The 16608-nt window shown below is 42.5% G+C and overlaps 1 protein-coding gene across 1 annotated transcript in view; it reads left to right on the top strand.

The window, feature by feature from the left end:
* Positions 1–16608, top strand: part of sfmbt2 (Scm like with four mbt domains 2) — a 74972-nt gene that overhangs the window by 40555 nt on the left and 17809 nt on the right. Inside the window, 9 exon segments of the mRNA XM_034163179.1 lie at positions 839–936; positions 6505–6606; positions 7580–7624; positions 7626–7712; positions 7714–7812; positions 10638–10764; positions 10837–10950; positions 11038–11080; positions 13724–13791. Coding sequence (XP_034019070.1) covers positions 839–936; positions 6505–6606; positions 7580–7624; positions 7626–7712; positions 7714–7812; positions 10638–10764; positions 10837–10950; positions 11038–11080; positions 13724–13791 — 783 coding nt within the window.

Here is a 16608-nt window from a genome sequence, read left to right as displayed (position 1 = left end):
GCTCATTTGAAATGGACAGACGCAAAGTGGAAAAGTGTGCTGTGGTCTGATGAGTCCACATTTCAGATTGTATTTGGAAATCATGGACGTTGTGTCCTCTGGACAAAAGAGGAAAAAGACCATCCAGATTGTTACCACCGCAAAGTTCAAAAGCCAGCATCTGTGATGGTATGGGGGTGTGTTAGTGCCCATGACATGGACATCTTACATATCTGTGATGGCACCATCAATGCTGAAAGGTCCATCCAGGTTTTGGAGCAACACATGCTGCCATCCAAGCAACGTCTTTTTCAGGGACATCCCTGCTTAGTTGCACAAAAACAATAAAGTTTATCAGTTTGAACATTAAATATCTTGTCTTTGTGGTGTATTCAATTGAATATAGGTTGAAGAGGATTTGAAAATCATTGTATTCTGTTTTTATTTACATTTTACACAACGTCCCAACTTCATTGGAATTGGGGTTGTACTTCTGACGTTACAAATGTTGGTAAATAGTAAATGGACTGCATTTATATAGCGCTTTTCCATCTGCATCAGACGCTTAAAGCGCTTTACAATTATGCCTCACATTCACCCCGATGTCAGGGTGCTGCCATACAAGGCACTCACTACACACCGGGAGCAACTTGCCCAAGGGCCCTTAGTGATTTTCCAGTCAGGCGGGGATTTGAACCCAGGATCTTCTGGTCTCAAGACCAACACCTTAACCACTAGACCATCACCTCCCCCAATGTTGGGACATTTTCCTTCAGAGAAGCAGCAGATTGTCAGATTTGAGGACCTGTGTTCTGCCTGTAGTAACTTTTCTTATTGCCATTTCATTTAAAATGTGCAGCACTTGTGTCCTTGAAGAATGCCCCCGACTGCCAGCAGGCTCTGGAAGACGCTCGTGTGGATGGACAGAAGAGTCCACTGCCACTCGAAGTGTTTAAGGTGAGAGACAGAGACACAAACTTCATACATGCAAAAAAATAATTGGTAGTAATCTCATTCCAGCAATTCTTAGCAAAATCAAACATGACATATTCCAAAGTAATGGCCCACTCACACAGCATACGATGAGTTTGGGGGGGGGATCACAATTCGTTGAGAAAAGGTGGACAGACGAGCTCTATCACCAAATATCCTGCGAATCGAGAGTGCAAAGGGGATGAAAGAGGAACTAAACTAAATCGAAGCTAACGTTGATGTTGATGCTTTAAACGAAATGCGCCTGGAGCCACAGCTGGAGCAGAGTGTCTGCATCTCTGTGTTCCAAGACTTGGCGCTGGGACAGAGCTCATAGCGCCGAGTCCTGGAGAAGCTGCAAACAGAACCCTGCGATCCAACCCACTGTGGAGATCTGTGTGCATGTCGGTGGATCCACTGCTCTGGTTCCTCATCCAGAACAAAAGAGGGATCATCTCCTCAACATCAGAATCCTTGCTGCCTGGGCTGGGCGCTACATCTTTCTCCAGTTAAAAAAAAAAAAATGCTGGTGTGCCGTGATGGCTGCTATTTCATTGTATTATGTTACTAAGCCATATGTATTGATTTATAACAGAAAACCGTCAAAAGGGAGAATATATATAAGTGTAAAGATGATTGAATATATCAGAGCAGTAAATTGATGAGTCCGTGTGAACGCGCATTGACTCGTGCAATTATTTCCACCAGCTTCAGCTGATCCACAGCGTGAATTCTTCCTTCAGAACAGCTCTTTATATAATCATCTGAATCATCTACCTGTTGCCACATGTACACAAGGGCTGGACTGTCATTCCTACACTCATATTGTTATATTTAATAAACAATAATAAGCGCACACAGGAGCTGCAGCTGTCGCTGACACTGCGTTCAAGTACCGTTGGAAATTACACAACTGTTTCAATTTCAGCAGTTGCTTGTAGCAAAATAATTAATTGTATGTACACAAAAGATTAATTCTGGACTATATAAGGTGCCTGAGCCCAGTGAAGCTGACCCCCCACCCAGATAAAAAAAAATCCAAGCAAGCAGGCTGAGTTTGCCCTGTAATTTCTGACAGTACATGAAGGTAGCAGCAGCAGCAGCAGCAGCGCTCACAAATCAGCTTCTGCACTGTATGAAACATTCAGCTGGTTGAACAAAGTCATACTAAATGCTAACGTTACAAAAATTAGACAAACGTTAAAAAAATGTCAAGAACGACACCAAAACAAAATACAGATGAATTGAAGTTTTGTGTGGCAACAGGTTTCAACAGTTTACAAATCCTGATGAAGATTTCTTGTTTCGTTTGGGCGTCGTTGCCCTTCGTTAAGTGCCGTGTGACCAAGCCTTAAAACCTTCGCATTTATACACAACAACAAGAAAGAGCTGAGAATCAAAGGAGGCACCTTCTCCCTTAATGGACCAGACGGTGGACGACGTGAACCACAGACGTCCAAGAAAACAGAATATTTGTTTGCTTCGCATTCAGCAAATTATTTCTGCTACATGTACCGAGTGACAGGACTGAATGTAATTGGGGCTCCGCTGATGAGAGGAAAGTAGGCCAGACTGAGCAGATGGTCTAATCCTCACATAGGCCCGTGTCCAGCTAAACATCCACCATTAGCAGATCCTGCTGCCTCCTTCTGGCCTATCTAACCTCCAGAGTTCTGAAAGCGAGTGTTTGTGGATGTGGAGAGGTTTGAAAGATGCTCTGGGACTTTTAAGCACCCTGAGATAAACAGAAGCATTGTTGGTCTTCAGCTTTGTCCGGTGGCACAGCTGAGGCATCTGTGTCGAGGTGATGGTCCACCAGGCGGAGACTCCTGACGGACACTGTGACGCCACAGCGTGGACACATGGTGTCAAATGTCTGTGTGCCTTTTCCAGTGGTGGTAACTGGACACCAGTGCGAGTAGGTTGTATCTGAGTCTAAACGGGAGGAATTCATGAATGACTCCTGTAAAATGTTAGCGGTACCTGAGATCCAGGATTCTGCACCCCGACAGTCCTGATCTGCTAACAGGGGATCATGGAGGCGTTTTGAACTCCGGCTCAGACGGTTTCTCTGGAACAAATGCTGCTGCCCGTCAAATCGACTCTACATACAGCTGAAATGTTCAGTGGTGTTAAAAGTACACACATTGGTTACTTAAGTAGAAGTATAGATACTGCAGTTTAAAAACACTCTGGTAAAAGTTGAAGTATCAACTTGACCTCTTTACTCAAGTAAAGTGAAAAAGTATGTGCTCCAAAACCTACTTAAAGTATAAAAGTATAAAGTAACCTTTTAAAAAAAAAAAAAGGTAGATGCCACTATATGAATTGAAAGCTTAATTTAAAAACTGATTCGTTCTACATGTGGCCCAAGACCCAAAACCCAAAATTACCCCCCAACACCACCTGCATGAAAATGTTTCAATTCTAGAAGCTCTGAAATGCAATCTGGGACTATTCCAGACAATAAACTGGAGTGAGTGCAGCATCCATTTAGTGAAAGGAAAAAATACAACTTTCCTTATTCAAATTCATTCCAGTAGTATTCTGCTCTTACTAGGATGCAGCAGTTTTTTAGTTTGTCAGTTCTGGAGGAAATCACTGAAGAAATTAACACATTGAAAATATGGTTTGACCAAAACAAACTGTCATTAAACTTAAATAAAACAGGGATGAAATGGAGGTGTGAGAGTCACTAGGTGTTCACAGGAAACATTTATTTCTGTATGTATGTATGTATGTATTTATATATGTGGGTGATTCTTAGACTACGGGCACTTATTATGTCCTTTGATCATATTGTATGAAAAACAGAAAAAAGGGGAAATTTCACACTTTTATAGTTATCTTTACAATGAAAGTGTGTTAAGAAATTTGTTCTAGTAGTCTATGATGACTTTTTCACCTTTTTTCAGTATCATTATATGCAAATATTGCCGTTTTGTGCTTGTCCCACACCCAGACTTTTGATCTTCAATGATAAAATGAATGGTAAAGAAACATTTTTTCTAATGTTTTAAAATATCTCTGAATAAAATATCAGTAAATAATCAAAACATAATTGGGGTATTCAATGTCATACAACTGTTGTGATTTTTTTAAACAAAATGTAGTTGTCCCACACTATTGCCGTAATTTCCACCACAACACTGTAATGTCCCTTTAAACAGTTTGTATGAAAGATTGTTTGGGTAGTTTCTATGGAGATAAACAGTGACATCTGAGCACATGTATATAGCGCCAACTCACAACAAACAGTTGCCCCAAGGCGCTTTATATTGTAAGGCAATGGTGTGGTGGAAATTACATTTACAAGGCCAATAGTGCCCATAGTTAAAGAATCACCCATGTATGTTCATTGTTAGTTGCTTTTATATTTTCTGTTGTGTTTCTATTCAGGTTCTTTTTGTCTCTTTCTCTGAAATTGTATATAATAATCATTAGATTATTAATATATAAACAAAAATAAATTTAAGAAATATTACAATTTGAAAACAAATGCACCCGAACGTGAAGACAGCTGGAACTGCTTCATGCTAACTTTTAACATTGAAAATGCCATAGACATGCTAACGCGTTAGCGTCGCTCCCGTTTTTAAGTTATAAAATACATCTATCAACTGTTTCAGAAGACCATAACAGGTCGGTTTAACATAGAAAAGGTAAACAATACTCACAGAAGTATGCTCTTTAGGGTTTTAGCGGGGGAAAATTAAGCGAAAGAAAGAAAGAATAAACGAAACAATAGGTCAATAGGCTTCAATCTGCGAACCACTGCTTCGATTGGTTCAAAATCCATTCCTTTATCTTCATTGATCCATGTTTCTGATATAGCAATGATGTTAAATTTTTTTTAAATTGACTTAAATATTCTTTAATGTTGTTAAAGTTTGCATATAGACTTCTGCTGTTGAAATGGATTATTGATAATTTGTTATCCGTTTTAATGATCCGATTAAACTGTTCATCTGTATAATAGCAACAACTGTCATTGATATTTGAGAAGAAATTATTGTCTGGGTCTATATCGTGCTCCAAGTCCAGTACATTGTGGTCTGTGTATTTAAATGTTCTCAGTTCTAGTTTTCCATGATCAGCAATCCTGTGAGTTATATCCTTCTTGTCTCCAGATGTAGATGATGTAGTAGATGAATAGGTTCCTCTGGTCTGTGTCATGGTGTTGTGATGTGTTTGTGTCCTCATACCTTATTGGTCGTATTTGTCCAGTTCCTCGATGTTCCTGATTACGATAACCTTCACTTGTTCTGGTGTTCCATTCAATTTGATAGAATGTTTGCAGTTGGATGTCCATGTCTGTTGAATTTTTCCCTGCTTTTTAAGAAACGACCTTTCCTGGCGATGTCTGCGTTTCTTTTGGCCAGATGTTTGTTTCTTTGAGTTTCCGTCCCTGTTTTAACAATGCCATTTTATGTTTTCTGTTGACAAACCTCATTCTAACTGCTCGCTTGTCTCCATCCTCTCTCCTGGGCAGGGGGTGGCACGCTTCAATGTTATTACAGTCCATTCGAATACCTTTATTCGAAGTCAGCCACTTGTTGTTCCACTGAGCTGGCCTCCCCTCCGCTGTCTTCTGACACCGCCCATGCGTAGGATCGAGGTTTAATATGAATTCCTGTAATAATCTTCTTCCACCAGCTCCATAATGGATTTCTGCTGCATTTTAACAACAGAGATTTCCTCAGACAAAAAGTCCAGGGACTTCTTGATATCGTCTCCCTCCTCCGCCATCAGTGCCTTCTTCGGACCCATGGTCAGATAAATCCGCGCTGGCACCTTGGTAAAGCCGCGCCGGTGGAACTGCACTGACGCCTCGGGCTTCAGGTGGAGCCGCGCCGGTGGAACTGCGCTGGCACCTCGGTAAAGCCGCGCCGGTGGAACTGCACTGACGCCTCGGGCTTCAGGTGGAGCCGTGCCGGTGGATGTGCGCTGGCGCCTCGGTGAAGCCGCGCCAGTGGAACTGCGCTGACGCTCGGGCTTCAGGTGGAGCTGCGCCGTGGATGTGCGCTGGCGCCTCAGCGCACATCCACTGGCGCTGAAGCAAGAGTAACGAGGCTGTTTGTTTTAAAAATGTAAGGAAGAAAGTACAGATACTTGTGTGAAAATGTAATGAGTAGAAGTCAGAAGTAGGCAGAAAAATAAGTAATGGAGTAAAGTATAGATACCTAAAAGTGTACTTAAGTACAGTAACGAAGTATTGTACTTCGTTACTTGACACCTCTGGAAATGTTAAGCTCTTTCTTTCATATTTTTGGGGTGTTGGTATTTAATCATGTCATAATGAGAACATTTACTGCCCCTACTGGATCTATGAGGACTGTGACATTTAGCAGCCCTTAGTGGTTGTTTGCGGTGTGTGTGAGTGTGTGAGAATCAGATCTGATTCAGCTTGTTGTCCTCGATTAGTCTTCATTAACCTCCAGCCTGGGAATACCCCCCCCATCAGGACGTTACATGACTTACATTATGGTTTGTACGTGTGTGTGTGAAGCAAATGGAGCACATTTGTCTGAACGTCTGGACTTTCTGTGTCAGGACCATGTGGACCTGCCCGAGCACTCCTTCAGGACAGGGATGAAGCTGAGCTGATTTCTCAAGTGGGAGCAGCTCAGGATCTGCCCCGTTTCTGTCACCAAGGTGAGCCACTCTGAAAACCAACATCCTATCTAAAGGGGAGGGCAGCACCGCCACCTCAACCGTTGTTATTACTGTAGCATCTTCATCTTTTCAGTGGCCTTCCACTGAGCTTTTAAGTGTTTCCAGATAATGTGGAGAGCACAACGCCACACCACTGTCGTTCTTTCTTAGTGCTGAAAATTAATGTGTGCGCTTGCACTTAGAAGACAAAGCTCATGTGTGAAATGCAGCAGCTCGCATCTGACCAAAGACAAAGCGCAGGGACGCAGATGGGACCTGAGAGAGTTTAAATAAACTGTTCTGAATTAATTCATCTTTGTGACCCTTGTTTCAGTATAAGTGGACAGCATTCTATAGGGCTTTACAGTGATGCCTCACATTCTCTTTTCTCTCTACACACACACACACACATACATACATACACACACAAACACTCTGATGTCATGGCGTGGGCTGCACACGGGGAGCAGCTTGTGGATTAAGGACCTTTAGAGATATTCCTGTCTGATGTGGAACAGGACAAATCTTAAATAAAGTGCAGTATTTTTTAAAGTCTCGCTCGCCTTGTTGTTATGGACGTGATGTTGATGGACAGACAGAAAGAGCGACAGGTGCTGGAGTCTGCTGGGGAATTTCATCAAACCTGTAGGGTGTCTTTCTCTGTCCCACACAGACTAGATCCTGATAAACCAAAGGTAGCCAGGGGTCCACACAGCAGTCCCGCCTACAGACTTAGTTCCTGAGGACAGTCTCGTTGAGACTCAGAACTTTGCCAAAATGAGTCATGGCATGAAAGCTATCATCTTGAGATTATGAAGTTGCTGACTGGAAAACAAACCTTATACTGGATCATGGAAAACTCATGATTTCAAAAACCTGACCTGAATTCCTCCAGTGGATTGGCATCTAGCTCTTCAGTTCCTAGTTCCTGAGTGTGGTACTAGTCCCCTCATTGACTCTCTTTCTGCTGCAGGTCTACAGCGAGCTCTATTTCCAGGTCTCAGTGGACAACCTCTCCAGTGGACACCAAACCGCAGTCTGTAGTGTGTCACGCCAACTCAGCAGGAATCCTGCCCGTCCAGTGGTGTCTGAAGAACGGCGTTGGCCCTGGAGCGGCCCCGTGGATACGAGGGCCTGGACTTTGACTGGGCCGACTACCTGAAGCAGAGCGGGACTGAAGCTGCACCAGACGCTTGCTTCCCCAACGTAAGACTCTTAATTACATTCATACAGCTGTTTGTATTTGGTGAAAGTAGTACCGGTTCAACTGGGGGGGTGCTTGCCCCAAAAACAACGGTTTCACTTACTTAGACCGTGATTCTCAACCGGGGTGCCGCGGCCACCTAGGGTGCCGTGATCGATCGTCAGGGGTTGCCGTGGGTATTTTTCATATTCGCGATTACCGTGAATTATTTCATCATAAAGCATTAATACAACGACTCAGAATCTGATGTCAAAGTGCTGCAGCCTCGCTCTTGTCTTAAGGAGGCTGACGGCCGATTAAACAGTGCGTCTCCTTCAAAAGCGTCTAAAATGCGGAGCTGTCGGTGTGTGTGTGTGTGTGTGTGTCTGTGCCTGTGTGCGCACGCACGGCGTTAACAGGCTGCAGACTGCGAGGGAGGGGGTGGATGAGGGAGATTCCTGAATGCAGGCGCGACACCTTCAGTGCGCAGCGAGCGCGGAGCAGACAGAGGATTTTAACCCGCGTGAACGTTAACAAAACGGAAACGTGGAGCTGCTTTTACTTCTCTCTGAACTTTCTCTTAAAGGTGTGATTCTGCCGTTACCATCCTGTTCACACCATGTGTGCGTCGTATGCTGAATTTATGAGATCATGAGATGAAATAAACGGTCAAATATCTTTAAAAACATATTTAAAAGAGAATATATGAATGAACTGAGCCACAAAAAAAACAAAAAAAAAAACAATGTTCAGACGCACAGATCACAAAAAGCAGGTGAGAACTCTGAACTTTAACAGCTGTTATTTTCCAAAGGTATTTATTTGTTCAATCTTGAGCTTAATGCAGTGTTTAAGCACAAAACGTGACTGATGAGGAGAAACAATTTCAGAAATGCAACAGAAACAACCACAAATCAGAAAAAGTTGGGACTGTATGTAAAATGAAGATAAAAATAAAAATGTTGCACCATTCCCAGTTTCTCCACTCACAGAAGCCAAACGTTCTTCCAAAGTTGTGTAATTATACCACAATAGTAGAATATAAAGAAGGGGAAAAAAAGAAAAAAAAAATAGACAATATATTCGTCAATCGCAATTATTTGTCTGACAATTAATCGTCTCCAGAAATTCCTAATCGTGACAGCCCTACTTGAGATCAGAACGCAAAATGCTTGAGGATTTTCGAAATGCGGTGTTTTCTGTATCGATTTTCTATTGCGATAATTGGGTTTTGCGCAAAACCAGAGGTAATAGCATTATAATATTATTTTGGTTGGTGGTGTGCCGCAGGATTTGGAAATATAAAAAGGGTGCCGCGACTCAAAAAAGGTTGAAAATCACTGACTTAGACAACTTTATTCATCCCACCAGGGGCAATTAATTTCAGCAGCCTGCATACCGGCTGCTCAGTTTTCATAAAAAACAAATCTTTTTTGCTCGGGGTTCTTCCACAGCAGAACAGAAATGGAGCCGCACATTTTCATTCCAAATGAGTGCGTGTTTGCAGTTTTTGGATCAGCTGATTTTGGAAAGGAGGCGTCTATGTGAAATTGTTTCTCTTTGTTAAAAATTCCCAGAGAAGCTCTCGCGATGATCAAGAGAAACTTTAACCTGCCACGAGTAGAACATTTTTGTAACCAATCATTTTGGAAGAAGTGAAATGTCTGAAGGTGACTGTCCTCTGCTGCCCCCGTACACAGCCTTGGTGCACGCCGTTTCTGTGCCACTGAGCCGAGCCCATTCATACACTTTGAGATTAAAACATTTTCCATTTCAGTCATTTCGTCAGGATTCCTATGATGATATTAAAGAGATGAGTGGGATGTTTTCTGTAAATGTCTGCAGTGAGTTCTGCTCACAAGAGCAACTTTTTAAATGCAGCAGTGATTAAAGTAATCAGCAACAACGGCAGCAGCCTGAGGATGTGCACAGTTTTGTGTGTGTGTTGGGAAGTACACACGCTGCCATTAAAAAAATAAATAAAAGTATCAGTCAGGTGATAGAATGAAATGTGAGGTTTCACACACATGGTGACCACAACCTACTGGTGTATGTGGGTGATTCTTAGACTACGGGCACTTACTATGTCCTTTGATCATATTGTATGAAAAACAGAAAAAAGGGTAAATTTCACACTTTTATAGTTATCTTTACAATGAAAGTGTGTTAAGAAATTTGTTCTAGTAGTCTATGATGACTTTTTCACCTTTTTTCAGCATCATTATATGCAAATATTGCCGTTTTGTGCTTGTCCCACACTCAGACTTTTGATCTTCAATGATAAAAATGAATGGTAAAGAAACGTTTTTTCTAATGTTTTAAAATATCTCTGAATATCAGTAAAATAATCAAAACATAATTGGGGTATTCAATGTCATACAACTGTTGTGATTTTTTTAAACAAAATGTAGTTGTCCCACACTATTGCCGTAATTTCCACCACAACACTGTAATGTCCCTTTAAACAGTTTGTATGAAAGATTGTTTGGGTAGTTTCTATGGAGATAAACAGTGACATCAGAGCACATGTATATAGCGCCAAATCACAACAAACAGTTGCTCCAAGGCGCTTTATATTGTAAGGCAATGGTGTGGTGGAAATTACATTTACAAGGCCAATAGTGCCCGTAGTTAAAGAATTACCCATGTACAGCACCCCCATTAGACCATTTTTTATCTTTTTGGTCCCCCCGTTGTGGATAAAGCAGAGCGCCTGATCGCCCGGTGTGTGGATCGGTACATCCACCTGAGCTGCCGTTCCCAGTACACCTCAGAACTGATGGAAGTTTTGCTGGACTGCTGGATTCTCATGCGGTGCATTAACAGACTTCTTCCTCGCTGTGTCCAGACGTGGCAGAACAGAGGCTTCGCTGAGGACATGTGGCTGGAGGCGGTGAACCCTCAACGCCCGGCCCAGGTGTGCGTGGCTCAGATCACACGGGTCAGGGGAAGACTGCTGTGGCTCCGACTGGAAGGTACCAGCCCGTGGTGTCTGTGAGCCTGTGGCGCCTGATATCATGTTCATCTCTCTCTCTCTCTGTCTGTAGGTGTGGTGAAGCCGCTCTCAGAGTGCATCGTGGACGCCGAGTCCATGGACATTTTCCCAGTGGGCTGGTGTGAGGCCAACGCTTACCCTCTGACGTCTCCACTCAAACCTGTCTGTATGTATGACAGCAGACATACACGTGTCCATGTGCGCATGTTCGTGTGACTGACAGCTTGACACAAACTGTTATTTCTGTGCTCAGGCCAGAAGCAGAAGAAGATCGCCGTGGTCCAACCAGAAAGCAGTAAGAAGTTCAGAATTTTCTACATTAGCCACAGTTTGACTTAACTGCTCATACAGATACAGATTATTGTAACGTGTACAATGAAAGGTAAAGTGCAGCCTTTTACTGCAAATATAAACCACACACAGACTTTAAACGAGGGAGGCACCGAGCCACAATTTTTCACTTCCGATCCCGATACCTGAATTTAGATGTCTGCTGATACTGATACTTTTCCGATCCCGATACCAGAGCTCAGTTTGTTTTAATATTATATCATTATTGTTGATTATACGAGGATTTTCTTAAAAAGAAGAACTGGAAGTTCAGCTACAATTTGCCAGGTGTATCTGAGATGAAAGCCTAGATTTGATGTTTTGATGAAAGAATTAAGTACTTTCATTTTTTATATCCTTATTTTTAAATCGACGCAAAGAGAAAAAACAGCACACTCTCTCTCTCTCGGCCCGTCTCTCTCCCTCTCTGTCCGTCTCCCTCTCATTCACTGTCTCGCTCACTTTCTGTCGCTCACTTTCTCTCTCCCTCTCTCTCTTTTTCTTCTTCTCAAAAACCGTGATTTTCGTGCTGCCCAAACTTCGAACTTTTGGAAACACGAAGCCTTTCAACTGTAAAATAAATGTATCATCGGTGATGCTCGCGTGCAAGATTTTAATGGAGACTTTTTTCCCTTTCAGCGGACAGAATCTCTGTTCGGCTCCTCGGCTGCACGTTGAGCTGCTTGTCGTAGCGTTTCACAGCCTTGGGACAGTGAAGCGGCTAACGTTTTAGCACACATTTTCAGCAACAGTTCAGTTAATTTTTTTGGATCAGTCCCATCCCCACTTTAAAGGTCTGCAGAAGAAAATAAAGATCAGATCTAACCAAATGAAAGAGGTATGTCTAGAGCACAAATTAAAAAAGAAAAAAAATCATAGCAAAAAGATTACATATTAAAAAAGTATGTACAAAACTGTGGATAGTTCACATAAACAAATGCTGCACTGTGACCTGGCTGTTTGCTTCCAGTGACATTCAAAGCTCTAACAGCAGTTGGATAGAAATTGGGCATGTGGAGATGAATCGATACAAATCGGTATCTAGATAAAATGTGCGTGATCTTAGTGCTTCGATTCATTTGACGGATTGAATCGTGTTGCATCGCTTGCTGCCTGCTTGCATTGATTTTTTTCTGATGCACATTGAATGCACCACGGACGGAAACCAGAAATCTTAACGATTTCCTTATCGGTTTGGTTTTCCTTCAGTTCAGGACACCGGAGCGGCCATTGTTTTTCGAGGGTGTTTATCGAGAAATATTTCTCTACATTGATTGCAGACTGCAGCGGGTCTGCTTAAAGCTTAAAACAATGAAGCAGCGCTTCGACCCACTGTTCGCCTGATCTGCTTCACTTCCAGCGGCAGGTCCGCAATATCTTCATGAAGCCCTCTCAAAGCCATTTGAAAATGCCAATCGTGAGTCATCTTTGTGTGGATTAAAGTCACAGACTGGGACTCTTGTCCTGTCGCATCGTATCGCATTGTGAGGAATTGAATCACCGTCAAGTACATATTAAATCTCATCGAATCGGGAACAGGGTGAATGGTATCGCATTGCTGGTAGTGTATCGAGGTGCATATTGAATCGTCATCAGTGATGAGATTCACATGCATAGTACAAACTGTTCTTCAGTCTATTTGTATGTTCTTTTATGGCCCCCATCTGTCTGTCTGTCAATATTAATATGAAATATTAACAAATAAAAATCTTTTCATGGAAAAAGAAAAAAACTTTTTCCATAAATTAAGATACCACTGATGGAAATTTGTTGTACAGTAACTATTGATGAATTACTCCATCGTTAACGTCTAAAAACATGTTTTTTGGGGGGTGGGGGGGGCACTGTGTTTGGGATGGTGGAAATTGTGATTTGCAGTGAGAAAAAAATCTGACTGGAGCAGATTTGTGGCCACATCCAAACTATTTGAAATGTGTTTTTGTAAGGTGAGGTTGCATCCTCCTGCTAAATTACCCAGAACACAGACGAACTAAACACTATTTTATTTATTTATTTAAGTGCGACTCACATGCCCTGCAGTGGTTTTGTTTTCGGTCCTATATGTCCACGAGTCCATGGACAACATGACAGAGTTTTGATCCCATTTGGACCTGACTTGGTGGACTGAGTGAGGCTGAGTCAAGGACGTCAAGTCATACTTCACCTTTGTGTCACATGAGCTTCGACTTTGGGTGACCTTTGAGGGTCATGCCTGTTAAATGTTTGGCCATGCAGATCTGTGTATTATGGTAGTACTGGACCACATATCACTGCTGCTTGTAAAAATCTGATGAATTAGGTCACTTCAGGGTCCTCTCCCAGATGGTCTTTGATTTTAAAAAAAGCAGAAGGTGGCTGTCCACAGCAGAACGCGTTCTCCGCGGGCGCACTCAGTTATGTTGACGAATGATGCGGTAAACCAGCACGGGCCTTTAAATGGAACATCGCCCACAACTTCCCCTTCTCTCCTTCCAGGAAATCTGTTGTCAGGATCTTCACCCACAGCTTCTAAATGTGGCGGAGCCTGTCAATCGATCTGTGATCACTGTGATTAGAATCAGCTGGGTGCTTATTGATGAGCTTGACTGTATCGGTTTCCTTTTGCCTGCGGTTGGTCCTTCCCAGCCAGCAGAGGTGACTCCTGTCAGCCACATCCAGCCTCTTCCTGTGGATTCAGGTAATCCAGCATCCCACTGCAGATGGTTTATCTTCAATCCCTGATGCTCACGAGCCGCTGTGATGATATGAGAGGATTTACGCGTTTATTTAGCCGGCCTGCGACACAGACCTGGTCTCTTGAGGAGTGATCAGTTTCCAGACCTTTCTGTTTTGTGGTGCCGAGGTCTGCCTGTGTGAACACTCTGATCAGGATTCATCTGGGGTTTTTGTGCAAGTGGCCCAAATTCTCATGTTACTAGGATGTGGAGAAACCAGTCCTACAGCGTCTACAGATCTCAGATATTAAACTAGAACGGGGACACACACGCGAGCCCACACCTCTGCCTAAAATGAACTATCTGGGAATTCTGCTTTGGGATTAGCAGCAGTTAATTTCCACATGCAACAATTTTCTCAGCAAAACTCTTAGTCCTCATATTTCTCTCTAAATTTGTTCTTTTTTATGTATTAGTATAAAAGGTCAAATTAAAATTTCCAGATACTATTTTGAAGAACCCCGCTGTTTTTCAGTTGTATTAACATTGAAGTACAGATGTTTTAAAGTGAAGAAAACCTGATACTTTATAGGTTTACAGTGTGATGCATGAAAATAAAGATGATAATAATCAATGAACTGAGCCCCTTCTAAAATGATGTTCACCCCCCCAAAAAACAGTTTTAAAACACAAACCGTCATCACACCTGATTTTGATTGGACTTTCAAGCACGGCGTCTTTACTGTATGTCGTTTCTCTCTCTCGCTCTCTTTTCCCCCTTTAAAGCTTTAGGGCCTTTCAAATTTCCCAAACTGAGAACATTTAGCTTTAGTAGGTGCTGGACCGCCGTCCATGCCGCCTGCCGTTGTTGGTGTCCAGGTGGTCGTCAATCCTCCTCCTGAAGCCCCTCCTCAGTTTGGCGTGGGCTGTGCTGTTGAGGGCCCTATCACCACCTTTGAATTTCTCTCCTTCACCAGCTGCTTCACCTCCCTGGTCATCCAGGGATAAAATTATAGTGGTGCCAAAAAAAATTCTTTTTATGACTTAAAGCTTAAAAAAACTCAGTGGCACTATACCTTTAAATAATGCCTAATTAGTGTTTGGGGAAAAACACCAACCCTGGAAAAATGTTTCAACTAGTTATCCAGCATCTGGATCCCAGTCAATAACAAAACACTGGTACAATTGATCATTCCATGATGTTTGGTGGCCGTCACCTGAACACAGAACCTTCTGAGTTCATTAAACAGTTGTGCAAACTGTGATGATTGATGGGAATTCTGGAAATGGAAAAAAACAACAAACATTCCAGTTCAGGGAGACCGTCGGGTCGATGTCTGCACACCAGAATGTGCTGCGTCCTTTTCTCACTTCATCTTTGCCCGCACACAGTTTTGTTTTGGGGTGGTGTATCCCGTTAGCTAATTGTTAGCCGAGGCCCGGCAGTGCGGTTTCAAGTGACGCTGTAATCCCCCTTGACCTTCAAGGGGGAGGAGTCACACGAGCAGGGTGTGGTCTCAGAGCGGCTCAACTCTCCGTTCATCCGTTTACAGAAATATTTCAACTAACACAGATACAACATTTATTGGCATGAGGTACAGCTGATGTGGTTTAAAAGGAGATGCCTTCAACAGGTTTACTCAAGGAATGAGCCGGTTTTCACACATCATGGCAAAAGGGTTGGGTCAGGATTGGAATAGGAACCGGTAAATTCTAGGTCGGAGCCACATTCCAAGATGAGGCACTTTGGATCTTGGCAGTTGTGTTGAATGACGTTTTACTTTTTATTTCTGTGACAGAAACCATCGGTTAAAGCTGCCAACCAACCTCACTTACAGTTGTATGTAAAACCTTGGGCCCCCCTGATAATTTTCATGATTTTCCTTTATAAATCATTGGTTGTCTGGATCAGAAATTTCAGTTAAATATATAACAGACAAACACACTGATATTTGAGAAGTGAAATGAAGTTTATAGGATTTACAGAAAGTGTGCAATAATTATTTAAACAAAATTAGGCAGGTGCATAAATGTGGGCACCCTTGTCATTTTATTGATTTGAATAGATTTAGCACTAATTATGGGAACACAAAATTGGTTTGGCAAGTTCACTGACCCTTGACCTCCTTACACAGGTGAATCCAATCATGAGAAAGGGTATTTAAGGTGGCCATTTGTAAATGTTCTCCTCATTGCATCTGTTCTAATGAGTGGCAACATGGGAGCCTCTAAACAACTCTCAAATGACCTGAAAACAAAGTTAGTTCAACATCATGGTTTAGGGGACGGATACAAAAAGCTATTGCAGAGATTTCAGCTGTCAGTTTCCACTGTGAGGAACATAGTGAGGAAATGGAAGACCACAGGCACAGTACTAGTTAAGGCCCAAAGTGGCAGGCCAAGAAAAATCTCAGATAAGCTGAAGTGAAGGATGGTGAGAACAGTCATAGTCAACCCACAGACCTGCTCCAAAGACCTACAACATGATCTTGCTGCAGATAGTCTCTGTGCATCTTTCAACTATACAGCGCACTTTGCACAAAGAGATGCTGTAATGCAGAGGAAGCCTTTTCTGCGTACACGCCACAAACAGAGTCACTTGAGGTATGCACATTTGGACAAGCCAGCTTCATTGTGGAATAAGGTGCACAAATTGAGTTATTTGGACATAACAAGGGGTGGAAAAAGAACAGAGCATTCCAAGAAAAACACTTGCTATTCCATCATGCTGTGGGGCTGTGTGGCCAGTGCAGGTACTGGTAATCTTGTTAAAGTTGAGGGTCACATAGATTCCAGTCAATAACACCAGATTCTTGAGAACAATGTTCATGAATCAGTGA

This window comes from Thalassophryne amazonica, chromosome 22 (assembly GCF_902500255.1).
Source record: "Thalassophryne amazonica chromosome 22, fThaAma1.1, whole genome shotgun sequence".
Lineage (NCBI taxonomy): Eukaryota > Metazoa > Chordata > Actinopteri > Batrachoidiformes > Batrachoididae > Thalassophryne > Thalassophryne amazonica.
This window is presented reverse-complemented; position numbering and strand designations above follow the sequence as displayed.